A 19,798-nucleotide genomic window follows, 5' to 3' on the forward strand; every position below is an offset into this window, starting at 1 on the left:
GGCCCCTCACATCCTTCCACTCTGTGTTCTGTGCTCTGGTCCTATCCTGGGCTCACCTGGGCAGCCGCCCGCACCTTCTGGTACAAGCTGTTCCCATGAAGAGGGTCAGGGGGGCCCGAGAAAGCTGCAGGGCAAAAGTCAGACGGGACAGGCTGAGCCTGGGCATTGCTTACGACCCACAGAATCCAAACCCAACCTTCCCAGACGGGGTGACCCTGAGACCCTCCTTGGGACCTTCAAACATGGCCTCTTGACATGTTTGAAGTAGCAGCTCCACCATCTACCTCCACAACAGTCACTCTGTCTGCCAGAGACCACGCTGACACCCACACACACTGGAAGGAACTGCTTCCTTGGGTCCATTCCCTCCCACCTACCTGCAGCAGGAACCTTTCAGAGGTTTCTCAGGGCCTGGATGGTAGACCTGAGGTCTCTATCAGGGCCTTCAGGTAGGATCTATACACTGACTCCTAGGCTGGTACGGCCCGAGCTAAATTCCCTCTGCTAAAAAGCTTCCATCATGGAAAATCGGATTTTCTTCCCTCACACCAAACCACCCCCAAGCTTTCCCTGGCTCAGGCCCTTGCACATGCCACAGCCCCTGTCCATGGCAGTTCTGCATCATCCTTCCAGGGCTAGGAGCCACTCCCCAGAGACCCTTAGTGGGCCCCTCCAGCCCAGACACATTTCCATTTATAAGCCTGGGCCAATGGCGACCCCAAGCCCCAAGCCCAGCACCCGAGGCTTATGTCTCCCCACCCAGGGCTGCTTGCCCTGGGCACACCTGTGTCTTTGCATACCTGTGGCTTCCTGGATGAGAGCAGAGTTTCGTCTGAGGATGAGCAGGAAGGAGGAAGAGCCATGACCACACAGGTAAAGCAAGATCTTCAGCACCTGGAGAGTGGACAGATTCCTGGGGCTGGCCTTGCCTGGGCAGTGGCTGAGCCCTGGTCTGCTGCCTACTACTCGGGGACTCACCTTGAGCTTCACGTGGCCAGAGCTACTGTCCAGGCGGTTCAGAAGGTACTCTAGTAGGCACTGGCTGCTGCCCAGGGACTCGTGGGAAATTTCTAAGAGTCATCTGGGTTAAGGAAGAAGCAGACAGACACCCACCAGGCGAGACAAATCCTCCCTCCTGTGACCATGACCCTGTTTAGGTCACACGGCCTGAAGATCATTACCGCAGACTTTGGTTTCCCCAACACCAGAACTTTTAGAGTGTCCTGGGCTCTACATCATTGGTACGGCAGCTTTTAGCGCACCCTTGACACATATATCTGGATACTGGGAAAAGAATTTGGTGCTCCTGGGATAGCAGAAGAACCCACCCTTGTCCCGATAACACTTCCCGCTGTTGATAGGATGCCACTGTTTACTCTCCCCTGCCCCTGCCAACGCAAACAGTGCAGAAGGATACTGGCAATCTCTTCAAACAGGTAGCCTGGACATGGGGTGTCATCATCTGAGGTCCCCTTCAAGAGAATGGGGAGCTGAAGAGGAATGAGGATCGTGAGGAGCTGCCACCTTACACAGGGTAGGTCCCAGCCACCAAATGACACGGAAGCAAGTCTCAAGCTTACTGGCGCGAAAAATGTCCAGGAGACTGCCTACGAGGGACCAGAATCACCCTAGTACAGCTTTAGCCAGGCTCTGGCAGGGATGAGTGACCCCAGGAAAGAGGGAAATCAATACGGGCTCTCTAAGATCAAGATGAGGTTTAGCCTCAGCCTCTTACACTCCTAAATGGAAGGATATTTTAAATACACCCATTTATCAACCAGCAGCAGCAAGAACCTCAGGGCTTTCCATGTACTGGACGGGCGCAGTACCAGACCCAACGAGTTAGAACTGCTCAGCCTGATGGGTTTCATGGCTCCTCTAGAATGGCTAACTTAAATTCTATATAGTCATGCAGCAACATGGCCGTGTTGGCCTGCTGGCAAGTGTATAATGTTTATTTGGTTGAAATCTGTAAACATGTGTTTCTCATGACTCAGTATCTGGGCAAGAGGGTGGGGTTTGGGAATATTTCAGACAGACACTGCTAGGGTCCCACACAACCTCACCAAGCTCTCTGTCCACAGGGATGGAGGAGGCGCTCTGCAGAGTTCAGTACATAAGAACCTGTCCCAGCCTCTACATAAGAGACCTGACTTCCTGCAGCAAGGCTTCTTAGCCGCCTAAGAAGGGTCCCCGGGGCCACTCAGTATCCTCAAGCTCCAGTCAGGACACTTAAGGCAGTCAGCTTGTTTCACTCAACAGCTGACCATAGGGCCCAGCCTTGACAAGCTAAAGAGAGGCCTGAGTTTCGGTGGTTTACCCTGAGGCAATCAACACCTGGTTCCGACAAAGACCACAAACTGAGACTACCCAGGAACAGACCGTCCAGAGAATTCCTAACGTTCCAGCCTGTAGTGGACAGGGTCACCCGCCAGCACACACCCACTGCTTTTCACCAGGACACCCCTAGACAAATGTCAGCCAATCAGGGGTCCTCAACCTTATAAACCCCTCAACCCCACCTCTGCTACTATAAAAACCCAGCTCTAACTGAGCTCGGGGCTCTCCGACCCCTACAATACGTTGGACACACAGAGAGACTGAGTTTGCAAACTTGTCTAAGAATAAAGGCCCTTTGCTTTTACACAGGACTCGGGTCTCCTGGTTGGTTTTGGGGGACTCCGTGATCTGGGCATAACACTGCCTTCCCCACCCTGTAGCTATGGCCTTCCAGATGCCTCCAGTCCTCCAGAGATGTGCGAGTTTCCAGGATCTTTCCTCAGGAATGAAGCTGGGAAGCCGAGCCGGCCCCGCCGGAGATCGCCCGCCGCCCTTGGCCTCCTAGTCCTCCTGGCAGAGCAGGCTCGCTCGTTCTCGGCAGCTGCTGGGCAGCCCGTCCCCGCTAACCTAGCGAGATCCCCGGGCGCCGGGTGTCAGCAGCCCCTGCGAACTTCACTCACCCTCTGGAGAAAGCTCAAGCGGTCCCGGAGCGGCGGCGCTGCCGCCATGGTCCAAGGAACTCCCCCCAGCCTGCCCCGCTTCCGCCAGGCTTCGCTCCTCCAATCACCGCGCAGCTCTGGCTCCTCCAGCCAATCGGTCTCAGGAAGGGGGGGGGCCGTCCGAAGTCCCAGTTAGAGACGGACAAGGATTAACACCAATGACTAAAGAACAGGCCAGTGACTCTGACCAATCATAAAATAGTATGGGCGGAGGGGCCGGATGTTTGTCGATTCGACGCCGGAAGAGGCGGGAGCCAATATGGCGGCGTCCACAGGAGCCAGGGAGAATCGCTCATGTCCGCCAACGGAGCCGTTTGGAGGCGCGTGCGGAGCCGCCTCCGAGCCTTCCCGGAGCATCTGGCGGCCTGCGGAGCCGAGGTAAGCAGCAGGCCGAGCCGGTTAGCCGGAGGTGGGGAGGATGGTGGCCCTGGGGAGGCCGCACTACCGTCGGGTCTTCCCTTAGGCTTCGGCGTACGGCAGGTGCGTGCAGGCCTCCACCGCCCCCGGAGGCCGCCTGAGGAAGGACCTGTGCGCGCGCGAGTTCGAGGCCCTGAGGAGCTGCTTTGCCGCCGCGGTAGGTGGGCGCGACCCTTTTGGCCTTCCCTTTCCGATGTTTGGTGGGTGCCGCCCGATAATGGGGACTTGGACTGCAGAAGTCTTAGGTCCTCATTCTAGGATAGGTTTCTAGAACGACACTAATGCTGGCTGCCTCCCGGATCGCCACGAGTGTTACCGAGGGCGGCTAATGCAGAAACAGCACCCAGTAGAACGTCCACTCAGTCACAGGGTCCAGGCTTTCATCTTTTAGGTGAGCTCAGGTGCCCCACGTACACACCAGCACCTCAGCTCTTTAAGGTGTTTGGAGACTGCAGTATTTGATGTGGTCGGGGCTTTTAAACCATAGCTAACTTGGACATTAACCCTTTCTCTCTCAGGCCAAGAAGACCTGATGGAGGCACCTGGGAAGGGCTGTGGGCACAGGCGCCTTGTACTGAGGACACACAGAGAGCTTTGCCGACTGAAAGAAGGTGTGGCTGGAGGCGGTCCTGGTGTTTATGTTTCTTCTAGGCTTGAACCTTGGGCAGGGCAGGCTTTGTTTATCGATCTGATTTCGATTAAGATGTAACAGAAGCAGCAATGAAGATTATTTAATTCGGCACAGTTTCAGGTTTTTATACGCAGAGCATGGTGTACGGAACTGGTTTCTTCCAAGAACAATGCATCCTCAGCACACCTGCCCCTCACCCCCCCCCCAAAAAAAAGCAGGTGGCTGGTCTGGACCATAGAACTCTGCCAAAGGATCCCACTTAGAACTGTTCTCACCAAGGGCCAGAGAAATGGCTCAACAGTTAAGTCAAAATTCATTGCTTTCTTAGAGAACCCTGGTTCAGTTGCCAGCACCCACATGGCAGCTCACAACCATCTGTAACTCCAGTTCCAGGGCATCCAACACCCTCTTCTTGCCTCTGCAGGCACCAGGCACACCCATGGTACAGACATGAATGCAGGCAAAACATAATATAAGATTAAATAAATCTTTTTTAAAAATCCAACTGCTCTCATCAAAAGTATTTAGTCTCAGTTCTAGCACGCCAGGTCCTGAATCCAACTGCTAATGGGCAAAACACCGAAGATGCCTCAGCAACCGCACAAGGGGAGCGAGCCCAGTGTGACAAGTGCCGTGCAGATGACGGTCCAGGAATTGGGCAGAGGCTTTTTGGACAAAAAACAAGGAGGTTCTGCTTCAGACTTGCAGTGCGGGGACAGCCATCCCTGCAGCCTGTCCTGGGTGATGGCTCCTGGCTTTCCTTCTTCCCCTCTTCATATAGTAAGTTTAAAAATTCAGAGTGCAAACACCTTTAATCCCAGCACTCGGGAGGCAGAGGCAGTCGGATCTCTGAGTTCGAGGCCAGCCTGGTCTACAGAGGGAGTTCCAGGACAGGCTCCAAAGCTACAGAGAAACCCTGTAAACAAAACAACAAAAAAGCAGAGTGCAGCAAGGGATTCCGCGGGCACGAGTGCCACCTGCTGGGAAGCATGGGAAGTGCTCGGTCCCACTTCTAGGTGTGGAGGTTGTGCTGCTGTCCTTGAACCAGTTTGCACCTGTCTGAGAGCCTGGGTTCTGGAAATGGGGCGAGAGGCCGGTGGTGCCCTACACTTTACGCCAAAATCGGCCTCCCTGCTACTCTGGAACTGGCCTGGCTTAGCAGGCTGAGAAAAGCCAGATTTTCTAGTTTGAAATGTATTTAACGCTTATGAGTGTTTTAGATGTATGTGTGTACACTGTGTGTGTGCTTGGTGGCTGGGGGAGGAGGGCACAAACAAGATGTTGGATTCCCTGGAATTGGAGTTAGAGGTAGTTATGAGCTGCCACATGGATGATGGAAATCGAACCTGGGTCTTCTCTAAGAGCAACAACTGAGCCATCTCTTCAGCTTCTAGGAAACTGGGTGATAGATACTCTTGAGTCCACCCCCAGACATGACTTCTTGGCTATTGCAGAGAGCCAGGTCAATTAGTTTCTGTCTCAATGGACAGTGGTGTCTGTTCTCAAGGGACCTGATGGTGTGACTGGACAGTTGCCCAAGGATACCAGGTTGCCCTCCATAGAAGCACCACCTACTCAGTGTTCTCTTCCCCACTGTTGAGACTTCTCAGCCTTCCACAGCATCCTGAAGTCCTTGTGATAGCTCAGAGTATAGCTCCTCTCTCAAGTCTTCCAACTCTGGGCCCCACTGAGCTCAGGTCCCCCCAAGCTTGTCTGGCAAACTGTTCTCTCTTGCTGTCTCTTCATCCTCCCCTCTGAAGTGGCAGGTAGACATCCACTGCCATTCCCGGCACAGTCCAGGCCCACAAACTCCGCAGCCCGGCCTCTACTCCATCATCATTTGAATATTACATTCCTTCACACACCCAAACCCAATTCCCATGGACTAGTCCCCAGCTAGTGGTTCTATTTTGGGAGGTTCTAGAAATTTCAGGAAGTAGGTCACTGCAGGCATGCTCTTGAAGGTTGTGCCTGATCCCCAGTTCCTGTCCACTGGGCTGTGAGTAGAACCCTGAACTAGGGGTTTACAAAGAATGCAATGCATTCCTCACAGCCTGGAAGCCCGGAGGCCAAAGGTCAAGGTCAGTACTGTGAGGCCCTCCTGCTCAATAGGGGATCTATGAACACAGCACAAAAGATGCCTCAGTGAGGGTGTGGAGAACACAGTACAAAAGATGCCTCACTGGGTGTACCTTTGTATCCTAAGCTCTTAAAGCCTCCTGGTACACTTACTTGGAAGCCCTGAGCTTTAGAGGCGCCACACTGAACCACAGCAGATGTCTTGGCCTCAGATGAGATCTCTTGTTCCTTTTTGTTGTTTTTCTGGAACTCACTCTGTTGACCAGGGTGGCCTTGAACTCAGAGATCTGCCCGCCTCCTGGAGTGCTAGGATTAAAGGTGTGCATAGCCACATCTGTTGTTGCTGAGAACTTTAGCTCCTCTATGTTCCTGTCCTGCTGTTGCCCCAGGAACAGAAGCATCCCAGGCCTGTAGCACAGCAACCAAGAGTACCTGTTCTATAGCAGAACCATCACTGGCAGGCACCACATCGCAGTAGCCTACGCCAGGTGACCCAACACCTAAAGACTGCACTGGCAGGTGGCTCCCTGGTGCCCTAGCCTTACAGGACCCAGATGGAGGTGCTGTCTCCTTCTGCACTTCTGCAGTTCAGCATTAAGCCCCCACCCGCCGGTCTGTGCCTTCTGGAGGAAGCATTCTCATCTGAAGGCTGTTGGACCAGGACTAGGGGGGCAGCTAGGAGGCAGAGATGGGGCAGGGGCAGCGCCACCTGCTCTACAGCAGATGCAGACCAGGAGAACCCGTGTCAAGGGGGATAGTCAAGAAAATCAAGCTGTGACGAGAGTTACAACAGTCCAAAAGGATGACAAGATAACATCTAACCACCCAATAATCGCTCATCTGGAAGCGTGTTTAGTCAGAAAGGCCGCGAGGAAGCCTGAGACCTGCCTTCCATTGGCGGGTCCCTCCGTGAGCCACACTTGGTCCGCCCAGTGCAGTTACAGAGGGCCCCTGGAAGCTTCCACTGCTGCCATCTGCTGGTTTTCAAGCTGTCCAGTAACATCTTGAGAGATAAGTGGCTGAAGGCACTGTTCTCACAGAGGGTCCAGGTTTGATTCCCAGCAGCTCAGAGCGTTCATAGCTCCTGCTCCAGACCTCCAAGGGCACCGCATGTATCTGATGCAGATATGGGTGAACAAAACACTCATATACATAAAAAAAATCTAAATTAAAAAAATGTAATAAAATATATCTCAAGAGATGCATGCAGATAGAGCACACAGTGGGGTGTGGCCTGGCTCACCTATGACCCCATTGAGACTCCGGGGCCTTCCAATCCCTTCATGGCAGGGCTTGGGGACAAACCAGATTCTTGTCCCTCAATCTCTTACTGGGCGAGGGGTTGACAAAACAAAACATTGTCTCTGCTCAAAGACAACACCATCATGTGTTCCGCCCTGACAGCTCTACCCTGAGTCTGAGGCCACGCAGATGCATGCGGCATCCCAAGGCTCGTCCTGGTGGTGAGTGTGCCACTGTTCAACCTCCTCCTTGTCCTGGTGGTGAGTGTGCCACTGTTCAACCTCCTCCTGTCCTGGTGGTGAGTGTGCCACTGTTCAACCTCCTTGTCCTGGTGGTGAGTGTGCCACTGTTCAACCTCCTCCCTACAGTGGTGAGTGTGCCACTGTTCAACCTCCTCCCTACAGCAGGGATCAGCATGACACAGAAGACTGAGCTGCCTGTGGGGTCCCCAGCTGTGCTCACCCATCTGAGTTGAGGGAACCCCATGACCTCGAGGCCCCGTTTGGTGCCATCCAGGATCCTTTAGGTAAACAACTGATTCACTAGATATTAGTGGTGTTTTATTTTTTGTTTCATAATCAATTTCAAAGAATGCGGATGACAGGAAACCAGGAGGGCCTTGTTCCTCCTCCCAACCCAAATCATACCCAATCCTGGGCCTCCCCGTGGGGAGACAGAGTCGCCTATGGCAGGCTTCCCACACCAAGGAGAATATGGGACATCAAGTCAGAGTGGAATCTGGCTGTGATGGGCTGTAACTGCCCGCCCTGCTATCAGTGCTGCTGCTGGTGAATCGGGACAGGCAGGCGCTGCCACCGTGAAGCGGCGGGGCTGACCCTCGATGCTGCCTTTCCAAGGCAGACCTGGGCAAGTGAGTGCCCTGACGGAGCCTTGGAGCAGGTGTTCCACAGAGTGTGGTAAGATGTCTGGGGACATAAGAAGTGGCCTCCAATCAGGTGTGGCTGGATAGCACCAGCCACTGTCCGATGCCTGGTTCTCACGCTTCTTCCAGCTCTCCAGGCAACTGTTTGATTTGCCGGCTGTGTACCACCTGTAACGCAGCCCCTGCAGCCTGCCGGAGCTGGGAGTCCAGGGCGCTGTGGAGGTCGTTCACCTGTACGTTAGGCAGGGAGTTAAAGCTAATGATGACTCCACCCTTCGGAGCCAGCTCCTGCTCTGGGTGAGAGGAAAGATCCCGCCGTCTCCTCCGGAGGTCAGAGCCAGCCTGCACTTTCAGGTCACGGTTGGGTTTGACATTCTCTGGCTTCTGACCCTCCGGCACAGCTATGTCTGGCCTCTTCTTTGTCTCCTGGATGGTGGCATCCCCCTTTCCTCCTTGCTGCCCCTCAGCAGGTATGTGAACCCCTCGGGGAACCTCACTTCTTACCTCTGGGTGAGAATCCTGACCTTTGTTAGGGATGGCCTGGGGTTCTTGCTGAAACCCGGCCTGGGGCTGGGAGCCTCTGTCTGCTGGCTTAGCTGAAACCATGGTGGGTCCTGATTGCCTGGACTTTGTGCGAGAGTCCTCAGCCTCTGCCCCTGCCAAGGGCTGCCCAGCCTCTTTGGGAGTATGGGCACCAGCGGCTAGCGCTTCCTTTACAGTTTTCCTCCTTCCTTGGGAACCTGCACCAAAGGCATCTTGGTGCTGCCTGGCGACTTCCTCTGCAAGCTGCTTCTCTGGACTCTTGGGGGCCCCAGCAGAGTCTGGCTTGAGCACTGGTTCCAAGTCCCCAGGGACCAGCTCCCTCACAGCTCCAGCCACCTTGAGCGCAGCATCCTTCTGGTCTTCTCTCAGCTTAGTCTGGGCCCCCTGGGGCTCTTTGTCATGGCCACCAGGAGGAAGGTCAGCTAGGTCTCTGCCCAGCGCTGCCTTAGCTTCCCCCGGGGGTTGCTGGCCCATCTCTTGCAGGGGAGCAGGACGACCCTTAGGCTGCAAAGGCTGTGGAGGGCCACCTTCCACTGTCTCATCAGCACGCTGGTCCCCGGCTTCCTCCTCCTGCCCTCTGAGCGCCGCCACCCCAGGCTCTGGCTGCATGTCAGCTGCAAATGAAATGAAGGTGAGTGCCAGTTTGGCCAGAGAGAGGAACACGAGTTGCTGGTTCACTGACCAAAAAGAAACTTTCAAGCAGCTAAGAATCACTAAGAGCTGGAGAGATGGCTCAGTAGCGAAGAATGCTCGCTGTTACTGCTGAAGACCAGAGCTGCATTCCAGCAGCTACTCAGGCAGCGCACAACTGCCTGTAACTCCACCTCGAGGTGCTCTGACATCCTCTTCCAGCCTACACACATCCACAATAAAATATGCAAATAAACTAAAATTAAATAAGTAAATGAATGCATGAATGGATAAATAAAAAGGATCACTCATCAAAACCAAAATCCTCCTCCCACACTGCTGGCCACCCAGCCTGAGGTCCAGCCCCAGACCTGGCCTGGCTGGCTGTCTGCTCCCCAGGGCTCTACCTACCAGGCTTAGCCTTGTCCTCTTCATCCTCCTGTCGCTGCTGGCGGATTTCCTTGTGCTGCTCCTCGATCACAGCCAGCAGCTTCTCCTGCTGGTCCAGGAGGCGCTTCTGCTGCACCTGCTGCTCTTTGATCACCTGCAGCAGCACGGCGTGGTCCAGCATCTCGGCCCTGCCAGCTTCTGGTGGGGACACACACAGTCAGATGCACTCGGTACCGTTGCCAGAACCCGTGGGACTGATGGCCCCGCCACGCCCATCTGTCTGCATCACCTCAGTCCCACTGGAACCAGGCACGGAGTTAAGTAAGGCTGGAGGGAGAAGCCCTAGCCAGGGTGGGCCTCCAGGACAGTCTCCTGTCCAGCAACAGGGCTGCCTGCTTTTACCCTCACCCTCAGAGGCACGGGCGGATCCAAGCTCCCCGCCTGGCTGGCTGACAAAACTGAAGAGGGAAAGGACTAGGAAGTTTCAGGTTCCCCGAGCTGGCCAGTCTCCTCCTGCCTCACACAGCTGTTCTAGGACTAGCACAAGAGAAAAGAAAACCTAAAAACTATTTAAAAAGTTTTAATATTTTAAGATTTCTTTCAAGATGAGGAGAATCTTAAAAACAAAGGAAGTCTTCAGGTGGTGCATGAGAACCTGCCACTGTGGCCCAGACATGGGGGAGGGGTTCCTCAGGAAGGAGGGGAACACCATCTTATTAAGGGGGGTGAGCCAGGGGGGGGGTCTTCCTAGACACATTTGCTGTGTCCCACCCATGCGACACTGGTGGTGTGGCCCGGTCTCATCCCTGCTGTGGAGGCCTCCTACAGTGCGGCAGAGCTGGCTGGTCTTTTCCTACAAGCACTTCCGCACTGGTCAGTTCTCCACAGCAGGCAGCCAGGGCAGGGCAGCTCCACAAGTCACACGATTTAAACCAGCCATCGTGAGAAGACACGGTGAAAGAGTGGGTGTCAGAGCCTAGGGACGTCTTGTGCAGAGGTGGGTTGGAGCCCGCCTGTAATCCTAGACAGGAGCACAGGCAAGCAGATCTCTATGAGTCTGAGGCCGGCCAGATGCAGGGCACACACTCACAAGTTAACTCTCTGAAGCAGGTCATGGTTAGTGACATCCAGGGGCAGTGATAAACTCCCACGAACACCCTAGGTCTCCTCAAACCCCTCAGTAGCCAATACAAGGAAAGAAAGACAAGTTGGAGGCCAGGTAGTGGTGGCATAGGCCTTTGATCCCAGCACTCGGGAGGCAGAGGCAAGTGGATCTCTGTGAGTTCGAGACCAGCCTGGTCTACAAGAGCTAGTTCCAGGACAGGCTCCAGAGCTACAGAGAAACCTCAGGAAAAAAAAAAAGAAAGAAAGAAAAACAAATTAGACAGCGGAGAGGATCCTGGGGCCCACCATGAATGGAACAAAGTTTTCCCTCTTGCCGGTGCCTTAGATTCAGACACTGGCTTGGGAAGGAAAGGCCTCATAACACAGGGCTCCTTTTTCTCCCTTCCCATAGAAAGCTCAAAGCGTCTCTCCAACAGGCCACACGGCACCAGACTGCATGATCATATAACCAGCAGTTGTACGGAGACAAAGCTACACATGTTGGTGGCGCTTCCACACTGTGAAGAGCAAGGTTCTGAAAGAGCAACCCACAGCTTAGTGCTCTGAGTGGACTAGCCGAGTTGGTTCTAGCAGAGAAAGGAAGGAGCCATGTCCAGCTGGAAGCCCCATGTGGTAAATGCAGACAGCATGGTGACTGGCTTTTCCCAGCCAGAACCTACCAGGACAAGGTACACAGATGGGATGAAGACCCCACACTAGACACAGTGGGATTTATGGGTGCAAGCCACACATGGCATCAGCAGGTACATGCAGCCCACCCTGACTCGCCACTCAGCTGTCCTCTGGGGCCACAGGCTGAGAAGAACTGAAGTTGAAAGGAAGAGGGAGCTGGAGTGTCAGCGACGACACCTGGGGGTGCACTGCACCTGGAGGGCTGCGCTGCACCTGGAGGGTTGTGCTGCACCTGGAGGGCTGCGCTGCACCTGGAGGGTTGTGCTGCACCTGGAGGGTTGTGCTGCACCTGGAGGGCTGCGCTGCACCTGGAAGGGCACGCTGCACCTGGAGGGTTGTGCTGCACCTGGAGGGTTCTGCTGCACCTGGAGGGTTGTGCTGCACCTGGAGGGGGGGGCACTGCACCTTGAGGAGTGTGCTGCATCTAGAGGGGTGCTGCTCCTTGGGCCGGACAAACATTCACGTAGGCCCCTCACAGGTGTAGGATGCCACCCAGGTGCCGTCCCCACACTGTCAGAGCCTCCACTCACATGCTTCTTTACAACACAGTCCTGAGCCGTACCTGCTACTAGCTTTTTAATCTCAGCTGTCCGTCCCATTGAGAGCATATGAAAGAGAGGCACAACAGGGAATAATGAAAAGTCTCTTCTTCAGAAAGAAAAAAACAAAGAATCAAACATGTTCAAGTGACAGATTACAGAACTGGAACCAGCAAATATAGTCAGACTAAAACCAGAGAGGAAAACAGCAAGCATGGGGAGTTTCCCAAGCAATCTGGGAGCTGCAGCCAGGCAAAAGGAACCAGAAGCTCCGCCTTTCAGGCTTCACTGAGACGTCAGCCTGGAGCAGCCGCTCAAGTCTGACCTTCAGGGCTGAGTGAGAAGCAAACCCTGGATCTTTTCACACCACTGCGAGGTGAACCATGAACACGTAAGGCAGGCCCGGATCAGAGACGGCCTGGGTAGTCCTGGGAGTTCGATCCAGGAGAGCCAAGCAGTCCACTGCCTGGTCCTTACAACAGACCAGGGGTGAGACTTCAGGTGGGCTTTGTGAAAACAACTGGACGGGTGGTCACTCCAGGGCTTCTGAGGGGGGGGGCATGACTACCACCTTCCCCGTACATAAAATACTATGGGATCAACCATAAAGATTCAAAATGGGGGGCTGGAGAGATGGCTCAGTGGTTAAGAGTATTGCCTGCTCTTCCAAAGGTCCTGACTTCAATTCCCAGCAACCACATGGTGGCTCACAACCATCTGTAAAGAGGTCTGGTACCCTCTTCTGGCCTGCAGACATGCACACAGACAGAATATTGTATACTAAATAAATAAATATTTAAAAAAAAAGATTCAAAATGGACATAAAGTTCGTGAACTCAGGGCAAGTCAGCCATAGCAAACTCCGTGTGCCAGGGCAGGCCTTCGCTTCAGGTGTGGCAAGGACTCAGGCCATGCTGCTGACCACCAACGCCACGCCAGCCCCACCTAAGGCACAGCTTTCAGATGAGCCTTCACACCCGGTGCTGTCTTTACACACGAGTGGGTAAACAGCAGCATGCGTGCTTTAAGATGGAATGAAAATGGAGATTAGAAGCCATGCAACTACATGACACTTTTCTTTAAAGGGAAAATGGGGAGATAAAAATAGTCCCGACAGGTGTGGAGGAAAGCCACTGGCAGGAAATAGCAGGGGTCACTGGCGTGCATCCTTAGCATAGAAACCAAGGGACAGAAACCATGGAGCAGGAGAGATCCAGGAGCGACCACCCCACCCAACCTCACTCTGGGGCTCCTTCAGAGGGGCGGTGCAGACTCACCTTCTAGCTTGCTCCCCGCCTGGTCTCCACCTGGTTGTTCAGCCTCTTTCTGCTCCCTCTCCTCTGCAGCCTCTGGCCTTTGTGCAGGGAGGTCCGCCTTCCCACCTGCACACAGGGAGACTCAGCTGGTTTGTTGAAAAGTCAAAAAGTCAGGGGTGGGGTGAGGGGCTGGCAGATGTTTCCGAAAACGTCTCCATAGCTAGCCCCCCCCCAACACAGTTTATATTCAACCTGATGATTACCAGGAAAGTAATAAAAAAATATTTAACAATCTCACAGGCTGATGGCAGCGAGCCAATGTTAACCACCTAAGCCAATTAAAATGCAAGCACCGTCCTAACCAGCTCTTAGACGGGCACTTAACAATGTGTTACCTGTCAAGCGTTCCTGCACTGTCCCCCGTGTGCGCCCAGACACGCGAGAACAGCATGGCACCTGACATTTAGTGGTCTGGCAAACAACCGCGTGACAGATATTACAGGAGCTGTCAAGGCACCAGGCTCTTCTCCACTCCACCAGCTGCTGAGGGGGCTGCGACATTCACATGCTAATCTTGTGAATGAGAGAGCCCGGACTGAGAGGGACTAACCGGTTCCTGCCACAGCAACCATAGGAGCTGCCCCCCCCCCCCATCTCCAGGGAGGCAGACACTCACCAAGGTTGCTCTCCGCGTCGCTCTCTGCGGGCTTCTCTTGGACCCCTTCAGCCTTCTGGGCAGCCTCTTCACCGCCCTCACCTGCCACCACAGCATTCTGCTCCACAGAGAGCCTGGACTGGGGCACTGGATGCAGATCCCTAGTGTCTGGTCTGGAATCTTCCTTCCTGGGCTGGACAGGTGGCTGATCATTTGCCTCTGGAACCTTTTGGGGATGCTCGGCTTCCACCACTGCCGGGGCTTGCTCAAGTCTCTTCCCTTCCTCTCCCCTCTCGGGCTCCTGCTCCTCCCTCTCTGACCCAGGTGGAGGTGGTGCCACCTGGCCCCTGGCCCCGGGGTCCCCTTCATCTGTGAGCTTGGGAGGTGGCTTTTTCTCCTCTGGCCCTTCTTGGTCTTGCCCTTCATCCACCACCACCTTGTCATGAGGGATGGGAGGCTCATGGCGGTGGGCCTCGCCCACAGGGACAGCAATACCTGGAAGGACACAGGACAGGCTGGAGTCATACTGGAGAGAGGCCCCACTTCACCTCCACAGCTCTGAGGACTAGCAGACCTGGAACATCAACTTTACAAGAGGAGCAGCAGCGGGCAGTGGTCTGGGCCTCGCGGGCGGCTAATGCATTAGTCACTCACCTTGGCCAGGCCGATCCAGCTGTGCAGCTTCCTGCTTCTCCTTAGGGGCCTCCCCTGCAGGCACATCCACAGGACCCTTAATCTGGGCCTGCTCCAGTACCTCTTTGTCCTCGGGCGGCTTTGGCTTCTCCTGGCTACCCTCAGCGACCACGATAACCGGATCCTGGACTGCAAGCAAAGCACAGTGAGCCGCCAGCAGCCAGAACAGACTGGGTGGTTCTCCTAAGATCAGGACCACATATCAAAGACAAATGGCAGAGTGGAGGTGAGTTTCTTCCTCTTCAGTCATTATTATCAGCTAAGCAGCAAAGAAAATATTTTTTCATTCATAGGAAAAAAAAAAAAAAGATCAAAATTCAACTTCTATCTATTGGCAGATGGCCACTCTATGTAATACGTGTCCACAACCACCAGGTGGCAGCATGAGCACACAGCCAGACAATGTCCCTAGGGTCTCCCAGCAGGCACCAACTGCCTGCCCTAAGGCCTAGACTGAGGCCTTTAAAGTACACTGGCTATGGTTGGGCAGGCCTGTCAACCCCATGCTGTTGGTGAGAAAATTCACACCCCAGGGTGAGAACAAAAGGAGAGGCTGCCAAAGCCGCCCTTCCCATGCCCACAAATGCATGGACTCCTGCCCCACCAGGAGCAGTAGTGTCACAGGACTGCAGAACTGGTTTCGTTGAGAGCTGGGGATCTAGTTCAGCTGGTAGCATACATAGACCCCAGTCAATCCCAGCACGGCGTAAACTAGCATAGCATCACCCCAGTACTCAGGAACATTATAGATTCAAGGTCATCCTCAGCTACAGAAAGTTTGAGGCCAGCCTGGGTTACCTGAGATCCTATCTCAAAACAATAACAACAAAACAAGATGGCAGTGGTGGTGCATACCTTTAATCCCAGCAATTGAGAGGCAGAGGCAAGTGGATCTCTGTGAGTTCGAGACCAGCCTGGACTACAGAGTAAGTTATAGGACAGCCAGGGCTACACAGAGTAACCCTGTCTTGAAAAACAAACAAAAAGGAACATGCGCTGTTTAGCACGCCCAGCTCCCAACAGCATCTGCATGCAGTTCTATGGTTCTGCATCCCCCAGCTCTGTCAGTCCGGCCACACAGAGCCAGTTACACCAGGACAGCTTTTCTCATCCGAGGGAGGTGACCCTACCACATCTGCTACTCTGAGGGGCCATCGTGTGAACCCCCTGCACCTCCACAAAAGAATCCCTTGGAATCCTGGCCCTAGGACACTTTGCCTTTCCAGCATGAAGTCTAAGAGGCACAGAGATTGTTTTGGGCCTCTGAGAAGAGATGATTCTGGGTTTTTGTTATTCATTTTTGGTTTATCAAGACAGAGTTTCTCTGTGTATCCCTAACTGTCTAAGAACTCGCTCTGTAGACCAGGCTGGCCTCCAACCCAGAGATCCACCTGCCCAGCCTTCCAAATGCTGGGATTGAAGGTGTGTGCCACACCACCACCTGGCAAACAGCACCTTACGTAATAGGCAAGGAACTCACTTGTTCTAGGCCACAGCCTGGGCTCCCCTGCACTGCCCAGTGGTGCACGCAGATGGAACACACCAGTCTTCAACACACAGTAACTCACTGCACCTATCAATCAGGAGGGAGAAGGAAACAGACGCTCCCCTGACCAAAGCACAGTCTATTCTGAATGGTGTCTTTTTCATCTTCAGGTGAGGGGCAGCCAGCGGCTCATTGTATGGAGCCCTGGGGAAGCACCACGTAGCAGCACAGGGTATGAGTGACCATGCAGGCATGGAGCTGCCCTGAAGCTCCTCTGGGAGGCCTTGCAGGAACCACACCCATCCGTATTCTAGGACAGGAACTGGACTGACAGGCAGAGACTGTGACCAACCAGATGCTAAAACACTGTGTCTCATGGATGTGCAAGAACAGCCCCACCTTTACGGGCTCAGCAATCCAGGGTTCTTGAAGAAGCAAGAGAAATGCCCAACACTTTTCTGAAAGCCAGACTTCTCTGGGAAGCTGCTGCTTTGTTCTTCAGACTTCAGTGAGAAAGTGTCACTTGCTGAGGTCTGACTTCTGGGCTTAGCTGGATAGTTCTATACCTCACCTTTCCAAATATGTTCACACCATAAGCTCCTGGAGCTGGAGGGCTGGGTTGATGGCTGGGACCAGCACTGTGGAGCCCTGGCATCAGCAAGGAAGCCTCCCTTGTTCTTCATTCTTGGCTCTTCCTCAAACTGGCGTGGGTGGTGGGTGGCAGGGGAGCCAGTGCGGCACCTCTTGGGCAGCGCCATGGTCCCAGTGCACTTGGATCTGACCAGGCCATGGGAATCCTTCTAATCTAGCAGGTCCCGTGAGTACCATCGCCTCAGGGGAAGTCAGTGGAAGGAGCCCACTGCTATCTCCTGGCACACCAGCAGAAAAGGGAATAAGACTGGAGTAAGAGCAAGGGTCACATGACACAAAGAACTTTTAAAACCTCATCAAGGCACAAGGCAGAGGTGACAGGAGCCCGTCAAGGGATCAGCCAAGAAGAGACCATAGCAACAGGACTCTCCCGGACACTATCAAAGAGTTGCCAAGGCAGGCAGACACAGAAAGCATGGAAGGTCCCAGAAAGGGAATGACAGCACGAAGACAGAGGAAAGGTCTACCCACTGGAGGACTCCTGAAGTCACCCCATGCTTGCACAGCATGTCCCCCCTAACTTCTACTTTCGGCTAACCAGTGCTGCTCCCATGCTGGGGAGGAAGGGGACTGGGGTGCAGGCCTGGGTGTTGCTGCCCCACGGTACACACGGTGGGTGGGCAAGAAAGGGGACAACAGGATGCAGTGGCACCCAGAGAAGGAGCTGGGGCACCACAAATCCAAATCCATCCCAGGACCATCTAGGGAATCGTCAAGCACAGAGACAAATGCCCTAATTAGACTTTTTAAATGGATAATTGTCTCCTCGAGCTTTCAGATGGGCTCAGCCATGCTCACCAAAGGCCCCAGGCTGCACCTGATGGTCACGTGTGCCCTGAGAGGGGACAGCACAGGCACAGCACATGCTGGACTCTCTCTCACCAGAGCAAGCAGACTGTCTGTGACCCCATAACATCAAAGAGACCAGTAAACACGATGGTGCAGCTGACAGGAGAGCCAGAGAAGCCCCAGCCCTAGCCCTGCCAAATGAGGCACGCCCTCAGTGGAGAGGCTGGGTGGCTAGAAAACAGAGCTAGCTAAAAAACAGACGGCGTGTGGTTCTGAGAGGAGCCGCGTGTGTTGTTATAGCCTTGTGAAGAAATGGAAACCAGATGTGGCCTTGGAGAGCACAGGTGAGCAGTGGCCCATGCGTGCTGTGGAGATGGGACACAGCTGCTGCACGGCGCGGCAGCCACAGGAGTCTGGGTGTGGACTGAAGAGAAACTCTCCACCACCCCAGTAGGGCACCACGTTCGCCTTGGCTCTTCAGGACGCTACCCTCACCACCACACACCTCTTCCTCTCGTGTTGCTGTTCCCATGCCAGCACCTGTTCTCTGCCCGGTGGCATGGACGGTGACATCAGGTCGGCTCTTCCAGAAGCACACGTCCATTAGCCAGGGAGGGCATGCACACGCACCTCCTTCCTCAAGCAGACTTCCTCCCAGTCCAGATTACCAAACCCACTGCCACACCGTGTAGCTTCTCAGCATTCCGTCTTCAACCTCTGAGAACCCCAGCTGTCCACCGGGGTCCTTCAGTGACCTTGTGTGCTTGTTTGCCTCTTGATTCACGGGATCTGGGACAGGAGGACTCTTCTCTGCCTTTGCCAATCCAAGAAGACAGAGAGAGCATCCACAGCTACTTCCCAGTCCAGGGCTGCACGAAGAGGGTGGCCCAGGAGAGCGCCTTGGGCAGCCACTAAGGCAACGGCAGAGAGGACAGAAATCCGAGGATCTCAGGAGCATCCAGCAAGTGCATCACATTGTCAGAGGACTCAACAGGACCTTCTCTTCTGCACACTACAGGCACTGTCTTCAGGACATGCGACTAACCAGCACCCACACAACAGCCTCAACTTTGCCAGGAAGGATGGGTCTTTCTCTACCCATGCCTCCCAAGAGCCAGAACTAGACAGGTGTTCCATAAATCTGAACCCAAACCTCACTGACCTTTAGTCTAATGTATGACACCCACCACTGCCAGAGACAGAAGCCCAAGATTACTGTTACCCAAGGCAATAGCCACCGCAATGCCCAGAGCTACTGCTACTCAAAGCCACTAGGCAGGCAGGGGGCTCAGCCCAATGGCTAATACTGGCCCTGTGTTACCCAGGAAGGCCTGGGGGTACATCAGATGCACCCCAAACAGACACACATAAAGTGACACTCTGAAGTACCCCAGTGGCCACAGATGGGGGTGATGGAGCCTCACCAAGACTCGTGCTGAAGTAGCCTGCCACCGTGTGATGAACTCGTGATTCTGCCAAGACTGTAAACCATGAAACAGCAAAGAAGCTGAGACATACTAGCTGGTCCTGTCAAGGGCAACACTGGCTCAAACTTACAGCCTCAAAAAAAAATGTGGGTAACACTCGTAAATCTACATACCTTTTAGTGTCCAAGATGGCCAGGTGCAGAGATCTGAACCCAAGCTGGCTCTGTGCCATCCCCATGTCACCTGCACAGAGGTGGCAGCACACTGGCCAGCTCTGGTGTCGAGAGCAAACCCTCATGGAATGGAATTAGTGGGGCCCAAGGCTAGAACCTCCCACTAGCTTCACCACTCAGCACAGAGGTCACCAACAGGGAAGCAAAATCCTCGGAGAGAAACTAAGGGGATTCTTGGAAAGCACCACCTACCCCCATCCTGAGTTCATGCCGTGGATACACACAGAGAAAAGTTCAGGGGACATGGGTGGGGCCTGTGTGTACCTGACAGCCGGGCCGCGTCCACTTTCACCCCGCCCTCGGCATCTCCTCGCTGGCCACTTTGGGCTTGTTGGGTCAGGTCCAGAGGGGTTTCTTCGCTCACAGACAGGGTAGTGAGTGTGCTGACCACCAGGACGCCCAGGCCGACCCAGAGCACAACCTGGACCAGAGACCCCAAGACAGGGAGTCAGGACAGT

At 54.3% G+C, this 19,798-nt stretch overlaps 3 protein-coding genes across 8 annotated transcripts in view; 1 reads left to right on the forward strand and 2 right to left on the reverse strand.

The window, feature by feature from the left end:
• Nucleotides 1-3,018, reverse strand: part of Tepsin (TEPSIN, adaptor related protein complex 4 accessory protein) — a 9,032-nt gene extending 6,014 nt beyond the window's left edge. For both annotated transcript variants that reach the window (XM_026781004.1, XM_005350848.3), the window contains exons 1-5: nucleotides 2,961-3,018; nucleotides 1,418-1,490; nucleotides 979-1,070; nucleotides 801-894; nucleotides 57-124 (exon numbers count right to left, since the gene is read on the reverse strand). In XM_026781004.1, the coding sequence (XP_026636805.1) occupies nucleotides 57-124; nucleotides 801-894; nucleotides 979-1,070; nucleotides 1,418-1,490; nucleotides 2,961-3,008 (375 nt within the window). In that variant the 5' untranslated portion in view covers nucleotides 3,009-3,018. The remainder of the gene's footprint in view (nucleotides 1-56; nucleotides 125-800; nucleotides 895-978; nucleotides 1,071-1,417; nucleotides 1,491-2,960) is intronic.
• Nucleotides 3,019-3,245: 227 nt separating this feature from the next.
• Ndufaf8 (NADH:ubiquinone oxidoreductase complex assembly factor 8) lies at nucleotides 3,246-4,156 on the forward strand. The gene is made up of 3 exons (XM_005350849.2): nucleotides 3,246-3,377; nucleotides 3,463-3,573; nucleotides 3,935-4,156. The coding sequence occupies exons 1-3, from the start codon at nucleotides 3,294-3,296 to the stop codon at nucleotides 3,947-3,949; spliced, it is 210 nt and encodes a 69-aa protein (XP_005350906.1). The 5' UTR covers nucleotides 3,246-3,293; the 3' UTR covers nucleotides 3,950-4,156.
• Nucleotides 4,157-7,335: 3,179 nt separating this feature from the next.
• Nucleotides 7,336-19,798, reverse strand: part of Slc38a10 (solute carrier family 38 member 10) — a 55,630-nt gene continuing 43,167 nt past the window's right edge. Inside the window, exons 11-17 of one of the 5 annotated variants that reach the window (XM_005350850.3) lie at nucleotides 19,605-19,761; nucleotides 14,716-14,883; nucleotides 14,083-14,556; nucleotides 13,428-13,532; nucleotides 12,174-12,197; nucleotides 9,836-10,012; nucleotides 7,910-9,408 (exon numbers count right to left, since the gene is read on the reverse strand). In XM_005350850.3, the coding sequence (XP_005350907.1) occupies nucleotides 8,366-9,408; nucleotides 9,836-10,012; nucleotides 12,174-12,197; nucleotides 13,428-13,532; nucleotides 14,083-14,556; nucleotides 14,716-14,883; nucleotides 19,605-19,761 (2,148 nt within the window). In that variant the 3' untranslated portion in view covers nucleotides 7,910-8,365. Of the gene's footprint in view, nucleotides 7,697-7,909; nucleotides 9,409-9,835; nucleotides 10,013-12,173; nucleotides 12,198-13,427; nucleotides 13,533-14,082; nucleotides 14,557-14,715; nucleotides 14,884-19,604; nucleotides 19,762-19,798 lie in introns of those variants that run through there. The other 4 variants (XM_026780179.1, XM_013347628.2, XM_005350851.3 and 1 more) reach the window with 4 other exon arrangements.

This window comes from Microtus ochrogaster, chromosome 7 (genome assembly GCF_000317375.1).
Source record: "Microtus ochrogaster isolate Prairie Vole_2 chromosome 7, MicOch1.0, whole genome shotgun sequence".
In the NCBI taxonomy this organism is placed as follows: Eukaryota; Metazoa; Chordata; class Mammalia; order Rodentia; family Cricetidae; genus Microtus; species Microtus ochrogaster.

Bases quoted from the DNA above. Each gene is read 5' to 3' on its own strand.
- Ndufaf8 (XM_005350849.2), top strand. From the start codon at position 3,294: ATGTCCGCCAACGGAGCCGTTTGGAGGCGCGTGCGGAGCCGCCTCCGA. The intron at 3,378-3,462 runs GTAAGCAGCAGG...GTCTTCCCTTAG, and splicing joins TGGCGGCCTGCGGAGCCGAG to GCTTCGGCGTACGGCAGGTG.